At 46.2% G+C, this 8,183-nt stretch overlaps 1 protein-coding gene across 1 annotated transcript in view; it reads left to right on the top strand.

Moving 5' to 3' along the window:
* Window positions 1–849: 849 nt before the first annotated feature.
* The window catches only part of MAPRE1 (microtubule associated protein RP/EB family member 1), a 20,857-nt gene continuing 13,523 nt past the window's right edge, over window positions 850–8,183 (top strand). Inside the window, exons 1-2 of the mRNA XM_078057462.1 lie at window positions 850–954; window positions 6,388–6,573. Coding sequence (XP_077913588.1) covers window positions 892–954; window positions 6,388–6,573 — 249 coding nt within the window. The 5' untranslated portion in view covers window positions 850–891. The remainder of the gene's footprint in view (window positions 955–6,387; window positions 6,574–8,183) is intronic.

Raw genomic sequence — 8,183 nt, 5'->3', positions numbered from 1 at the left:
TTTAATTCATTCTTTCAGCAAGTCAGGCACTGGTACACAGGACTGAGAAGATCCTTGCTTCTGTGGAGCTTAAGGAAAGGCAGACAATAAAGGCATAAACGAAAAAACAAGATGATTTCACAGGTGCTAAGAGGAAAATAAACGGATGATGAGATTACAGGGTCATTACAGAGTAGTCACAGAATGTGTCTCTGAGGTGGCTTTTAAGTCTTTCCTCAAAGCGCCTATCAAGTATCTTTCTTACCAAATAACCCATTTTTGTAGAAATTCATTGGAAAACCAATTCTTCTGGCTCCTGAGGTGGAGAATTTGTAACTGAATCCCGCCTTCTAGGCGGAGTCACACCCGGCCTGTGGCGGGCTCTCATTGGCTTCGTCAGACCACGTGGTTGGGCAATCCGGCAGCCGGCGCCCCGCCCCTTGCGCACCTCAGCCGTCGATCACTGACCGGGCCCCGCCCCCGGCGCGCGGCCGAGTCCCTCTCTATAAAAGGAGCCGGCGCGCAATGACGAGCCTGTACGTCGGCGCGTAACGGGGGGGGGTGCGTGTGAGGTCATCGCGCGGGTGGGCGGGCGGGGTCGGGCGGTTTGAACAAGACGAAGACGGAACCGAAGCCGGGCACAGGCCGTGGACGCGGTCCCGCCGAGAGCCGGTGAGGCGGCTAGCGGGCACGGGGCGGTGGCCGGGGAACGGCCGGGTGGGCCTCGGGCCGGGCAGGAGCCGGCGGGCCCTGCGGGCGGTGCCTGGGCCGCTCCCCACGGTGGTGCAGATCGGGCCGGGTGGGGGAAGGGCGGGGCCGTGACCCGGCGCGCGCGGGCTGGGCTGGGGGCGCGCGCTCAGCTCTGCCAGGGGCGGGGCCTCAGGCCGGAAGTGGGGGCTGCCCCTCGGCAGTATGGGGGCTTCTGGGCCGCGGCCTAGGTGTGGGGACTCGGACAGCCGTGGCGAGAGGTTCCGGGTTAGTTGGGCCCGGGTAGGGGGTGTGTGTGGTTATAAGTGAATCCTGCTGGGAGTTCTGGGGACCCCCACTGTAGGAGGCGGTGTCGCCTGATGGTCAAGAGTTCGGTTTTGAATTCAGACGTGGGTTCCATTTCCTGCCGTGCGACCTTGGGCAGGTGCCTGAACCTCTTGGCCTCAGTTTCCTCATCTGTAAAGCGGGGACAACGATAAGACCGCGGAAAGCTCTTATCACAGCACGTGGCAGAAAGTAAGCCAGCTCAGTGGTCTCCTTTCTTCACGGGGTATTTGTTGAGCGCCTAAGTGCTGGGCGCTGTGCTGAGCAAAGGCCTGCTCTCCAGGCGTCTGCACTGGGGAGACAGATAGGAACTAAGAAAATGAATACATGGACAAGATAATTTCATATAATTACTACGAAGACAGTATAACAGGGTGATATGAACAGTGCTTTTCCAGCCCCTGCTTCACAGCTGCCCTGAGGTGCTTCAGGACAGAGTTTGGCCTCTCCCCCATTTTGAGGATGAGGATCCTGAGGCCCATTGAAGGGAACATAGACCAGGCCTGGCATTCACTTCCCTCTTGGGGTGCTGTAAGATAATAATAGCACTCTTTGCTAATTGGGCACTTGCTGTGTGCCAGGCATTGTGTTAAGTGCTTGATGTGGCCTTGTATCATTTAATACCATACTATCTCTAAGAGATCCTGCCTTCATTTTACAAATGAAGGACTGAGACTCGGAGAGGTCAAACGATTTACTTTATGCTGTCCAGCAGTTGGCTGAAGCCGCATCTGTGATCATGAGTCCAGGCTTTTAACCTCTATATTATGCTGCCCGCCTGAGAGCTAGTGTGTTTTATACCAATTTGCCCTTGGTGGTGGTGTGTCAAAGTGCCTAACACAGTTTCTGGCACAAAGAGAAGCTTAAGACATGATGTTCTTTTCACTGAAGTGTTTTCACTAGATTCTCATTTACTCCTCACCACCACCTTGTGCAGAATATGTTGTTCATCTTTTACAGGTGAGCCATTTGTGATCCAGAAAGGCGAGGTGTTTACTCAGGGTCACATGGCTGTTTTCTGGCAGTACCTCCCTTCCTCTCTTTCCATAGGGCTCAGTATGGTGCCTTTGAAAGTAATAGGGTGCCCTTCAGCCAGCATCCAATCAGAATGGGTTTGAGAACATGCTAGGAGAACTGCTGAGGGAGGAGAGATACCTGGGGAGGTAAGAGAGGTTTTTCAAAGCAGTTGAAACCTGGATCACGGAGCGTTTTAAAGGTGAGGCTGGCACAGTGGTTGTGGGGTTTTCCGTTGAGGCCAAAGCAATGGAATCCTTATGGAGGAAGAGTAAGCTGTAGCTAGCTGTAGCCATAGCTCTGAGAACTAGACTCTGTTTTGACTGCCTGGAAGAGCCAATTAATTGGTTGAGTCAGTGGATGTTTATTGTATATCCACAGGGTGCCTAACCCCATGTATTTAGTGGCTGCAGAGTTTGCGGAGCACATGGGACTAGGTATTAATGTACTGCTAATGAAAGCGTTTTAAATTATATGATGATGAAAGGCCGTTAACGTTTTCTGAGCTGGGGTGTGGTCAGGAGACACACGTGGCTTAACCAGCTGCTTACATTTTATGGTAGCATGACCCGTACATTACCCATTGTATGTATGAATGTCGCCAAAATAGATTACAAGTGCTTAGCCTGGAACTGTTTTTTGTTTGGATGTGTCTCTCCTTGGTACCTGGTAATAGTATTTTGCACACAATATGCATTTCATTTATTCATTCAGGGATTTTAAATAGGGAAGACACTTGATCTGATTTGTGATTCAGGAAATTTGTTGTGGTTGCTGTATAAGGACAGATTAAAGCAGGGGGACTAATTTGAAGGCTGTTGCAGTGGATCCGGATGAGAGATGGTAGCAGGTCTTGGGCACTGTTTTTGGCACTGGAGGTAGGAGGATGAGTGGGACTAGGTCCATCCCTACCCTGGATCTTTTTTTTTTTTTTTTTTTTTAAAGATTTTATTTATTTATTTGACAGAGAGAGACACAGCGAGAGAGGGAACACAAGCAGGGGGAGGGGGAGAGGGAGAAGCAGGCTTCCCGCTGAGCAGGGAGCCCGATGCGGGGCTCGATCCCAGGACCCTGGGATCATGACCTGAGCCGAAGGCAGACACTTAACGACTGAGCCACCCAGGCGCCCCCATCCCTACCCTGGATCTTGTTTGTTTAATACCTGTTACGTTGTCAGATGCCATGCCAAGCATTTTATGTACCTTATCTCATTTAAACCTCACCTTGTAATTTTTAGGTAGGTGGCATTAACTTATAAGATAACTAAGGTGTACTGAAGTTGAGTAACTTGCCCAGGGTCATACACCAAAAGAGTGATGGCCTCACACTCAAACCCAGGTTTTCTTGGCTTGAAATCCTCACGTCTTTTCATAGAGCAAATTGCCTCCTGGTGCAAATCTGGTCTGGGAATGATTCAGAAACGAGAGATAATGACAATCCAGTGTGATAATGCCTATCATAGAGGTTTGAATGAAGTGCTGTGGGAACAGGAATTAATTTCCCAGTGGAGTTAGGAACTTAATTGTGTTGGCTTCTTATATTTATAAAATGGTTTTATCATCTGAGTTTAAAAATGTAAGAGTGTTGATGGTTTCCTTTCTGAAAAAAGTTTATATAGATACAGTTTTCTGTGTTTGACACTGTCCTGCCAACCTGAAAACAAATAGCATTTACTGAGTGCTGTGTGCGAGGCACTGTGCCAAGTGCTGTGGAGGATGGGTGAATGTGGGATGTGAGGGCACAGACCTGATAAGTTATTTATCTTGCCAGCTCTCAGTCACCCAGCTTATAAAAAGGCGATTAGTTGGGTAGATCTCTGTTTCTTCCAGCCCTCATATTGTGTAGCTGTATGACTCATGAGGCTTGCAGGAGACTGGTTTAGGAAGACCAACTCACTAGGCACTAGGTGGATGGAAAGAAGTGCCACAAGAGATCATGGGCTCTCATGATGGTTCCAAATTTGCTCTGAGTTTTTACTCTTCATTGGTAATATTGGTGTCTCAGGATATGAGGGAAATTATGTCAAGGTCACTATGAAATCTGGTGCTTTATAGTTAGTTGTGTGTCTTCATGGTAATTGACCAGGGATTTCATTAGGTCTGGATCAACCTGCCCTTCCCTCATTGCTTGAGTTTTCCTTTCCCACGGTCCTCTACCAGCAGTCGGGTGATCTTTTTCATATGTTGGGGAGAAAGAATTCCTGTCTGCTCCAAGGTTCTTCTAGCTGAACTGAGAATCAAATTGACATGAGACAGATTAGCAGCAGAAAATAAAATTTAATAGGTGTATATACGGGAAATCCGCATAGATGGGAATGCCAAAGACAGGCAAAATGAGGTCTATATGTTACTCTCAGGAGAAGCAGGTAGAGGTCTGGGATTTCAGAGGAAAGGAATGCATTTCACAGGGCAATAAGAGCAGGTGTTTGGCAATTAGATGTTTGCCCTACCGTACAGATGGGTCACTCAGATAAAATTTATCTCTGCTAACACCCCTTAGTCTGGAAAGACCCTCCCAGTTTAGATTCTTCTGTGTGGTTACGGGAGGGACAAAAGTTTTTCAGCTCAACAGGGTCTCAAGTGCCTTAACTCAAAATAATCCACTTGCCAAAGTGGCACATTCTGGGAGGGGGGTGTCCTGAACCCCTTCACAAATTTAAAGGAGGGTGTGATTCTACCCTGTTTAAATCCCCACAATGGATTCCTTAGCAATTACAGAATAAAATCGAAACTCTTTACCATGGCCTGCCGAGTCCTAACATGATCTGGCTTCTTCGCTTCTTTTCCCACTTCTGTTCCTGCTCTCCCTCTTGCTTATTGGGTTACAACCACCTTTCACATCTCCATGTGACTGCTTCCTTCTGATTGTTAAGCTCAGATGTCACCTCAGGGAGACTTTCCCTGACCACATTCCCCACCACCCCTATTTCCTGAATGGTCGATATGAAATGACATTTGTTTGTGTATTTGGTCTGTGTTAGACTTCCACTACTAGAACATGAACTACCTGTGGACAGGCAACTTGTCTCTCTCGCTTATCTGTTTCCTTGGCCTTAGAACAGTGCTTGGTAAACATTTGTTCACGTTTAATACCATTTTAAGTTACTGTGTTTCTGTGTTGTTGTTTTGAATTTGAAAGCCTAGCAGAACAGTGAGGGGCAGCGTTTTCTAGTGGCAGGGAAAGAATGTGGCTGGTGGGGCTGGGCAGGTTTGGCTACCAGTTCCCAGGGCTTCTAGGTTGAGCCTCTCTTTCCTCATCTGTAAAATGAGGAGAATGAGGTGACCCTTTTGGGCAGTTGTAAGGGTAAATGACAAGTATCTGTGAAGCTCCTCAGATGTCTTCCTGTCCTCAGGTGGTTCAGGAGAGTATTAGTACCAAGGACCCTTCACTGTAAGGTCATTTCCCATCACATTTGTAGTATGTAGGTTTTTGAAAAGTTTATTTACTATTTTGATTATAAAAAATGGGCATAGTCTTTATTTTTTTGTTTTTTTAAAAGATTTTATTTCTTTATTTGACAGAGAGAGACACAGCGAGAGAGGGAACACAAGCAGGGGGAGTGGGAGAAGCAAGGCTTCCCACGGTGCAGGGAGCCCGATGTGGGCTCGATCCCAGGACCCTGGGATCATGATCTGAGCCAAAGGCAGATGCTTACCAACTGAGTCACCCAGGCGCCCCTGGGTATAGTCTTTAAAGAAAAGTTGGAAAATTATGAAAACTATAAAGAGGAATTAACAAAGGCCCACCATCTGAAGGAAACTGCTGTGAACATTTTAATGTTAATGGATAAGTTTTCTGAACAGAGAACGTTGTTTGTACATCAGCCTCTTTCATAGAGCATTTATTTTTATTTATTTTTAAGATTTTATTTATGAGAGAGTGTGAGAGAGAGAGCGAGAGAGAGCATGAGTGGGGGGAGGGGCAGAGGGAGAAGCCAGCTCTCTGCTGAGCAAGGAGCCCTATATGGGGCTCTATCTATCCCAGGACCCTGGGATCATGATGTGAGCTGAAGGCAGATGCCTGACTGACTGAGCCACCCAGGCGCCCCCTTCATAGAGCATTTAATCATCTCTTTACTTAGTGTCTCTGGTTCCTTAAAATTTAATACTAATCACATTAGAATGGGGCCTAACTTTTAGGCTGGCAGGGGTTGGGCAGTTCATTTAGGGTTATGCTTATGTGTAGCAATCCAAGTTCATTTCTGGAATCCTAGTGTCTGATTTGGCCTCTTAGGGAAGAAGGCGAGGCTTAAAAATTGAGTCTACTACAGGTCTGCTCTGGGTGACTGACTCTTCAGGAAATGCTTAATCTCTCTTGCATGCCTAATAATGTAAGCCCTTCTCTTTTCCTCACATGCTGTAGAAGATGGCAGTGAACGTATATTCAACATCAGTCACCAGTGATAACCTAAGTCGACATGACATGCTGGCCTGGATCAATGAGTCTCTGCAGCTGAATCTGACGAAGATCGAACAGTTGTGCTCAGGTAAGAGAAATCCACTAGACCATTTTTCCAGGGAAGCCTGCAGGTCCTTCAGGAATGGACTGGCCTGTATCTGACTGCAGAGGCCACAGGTTCAGGTTCTGTGTCAGGCTGCCCTGTTTCTTCCTTTCAGCCCACCCCAGTTCCACTTCTGGAAGGAACTGTGCTGCGAGAGAGTGTGCTTCTGTGCCACCATCTTTACATTCCGACGCCTCCACTTAGCCCAGCTTCTCCGTCTGCACTCTTGTGCATCCAGATTTGAAATGTTCTCTTTGAAGATGACAGTTGTAACTGTTCTAGCTTTATATTAGTTTTATCAGTGGCATGTCTTATTCTCAGGCAGCACAAGACCAAAGTCAGGCAAACGCCATTTCAGCCACAATTTTATTGAACTGTTGTTTAATAAGGATTTTACGGAGAGGTAATGATTTAAAACGAGAATAGAAGCATGGTGTTTTTTTTTTTTCTCTGTGTATACTAATTGACATTTAAAGAACTAGAAAGAAGAAAATAAAAAATGTTGGTAGTTCCATTATTCAGAGAAAGCCACTGTTGGGATATTTTCTTTCACTTTTCTGTGCACATATATATTTGTGTATATCCCAGCTTTTTTCACGTAACTGTATTGAGGACATTCTCTAGTGTCATTCACTATCATAAAAATAACTTATTTTTAATGGCTGTGTGCTATTTCTGTGGATATGCTAGAGTTGTTTTATATCTTCCTGATTTGGGAACATTTAGGTGGTTTCTAATTTTTCCATAGTGAATCCTAGGAATGGAATTACTAGATCAAAGAGTATGAACTCTACGCTCTTGGTAATTATTTTTCATGAAGATGTTATTTGTTTATACTTCCTCTAAAGACTTCCTGTCTCACCTTTGGGGGTTCTACTGACTGTCCTTGACTGTCCTCACATGGTATGGATTGTGTTGGGATTACCAAAACTGGGTCTACCAAAGATAAGGTGGGGTTAAGAATAAGCCAGAAGGATGAGATGTACACCTTGCTGCTACTTCAATTCTTGTCTTATTTGTGGGAGAGAAGTAGAATTATTCCTGGGTGTAACAACAACAGTCATTTAATTGAACACTTAATGTGCCAGGGTCATGTAAATGCTTTTCCGATATCTCTTCATGCAGTTCTCACTATAGCTCCCGTGAGGTAGAGATGTTTATTAACCCCAGTTTACAGATGAGGAAGCGGCTTAGAGAAACTGAGTAACAAGTCCCGGGTTATACAGCCAAGAACAGAATTGAGACTTGAATCTTTGTTCAAATCAAGAGCCGATGTTTTTCAATCCCCATGCCCTACTCACTCTTCAGACTTTTCCTTTACCGGTGCCATTTGGATTTATTTATTTATTTATTTATGATTTTATTTTTAATTAATATCTATATCCAGCGTGGGGCTTGAACTTGGCAACCCCGAGATCAAGAGCACATACTCCACCGACTGAGCCAGCCAGGCGCCCCCATTTGGATTGGTTTAAAATTACTGCCTTCAGGGCGCCTGGGTGGCTCAGTTGGTTGCATGTCTGACTCGTGATTTCATCTCATGGCAGGATCTCAGGGTCATGGGAATGAGCCCTGCTTCGGGCTCTGCGCTCAGTGGGGAGTCTGCTTGAGAGTGTCTCTCTTTCTCTTTCTACCCCTCCCCCTGCTTGTGCATGCT

The sequence above is a fragment of the Halichoerus grypus genome, chromosome 10, assembly GCF_964656455.1.
Source record: "Halichoerus grypus chromosome 10, mHalGry1.hap1.1, whole genome shotgun sequence".
NCBI classification, from domain to species: domain Eukaryota; kingdom Metazoa; phylum Chordata; class Mammalia; order Carnivora; family Phocidae; genus Halichoerus; species Halichoerus grypus.
The sequence above is the reverse complement of the archived record's forward strand: the minus strand, read 5'-3'. Positions and strand labels throughout refer to the sequence as shown.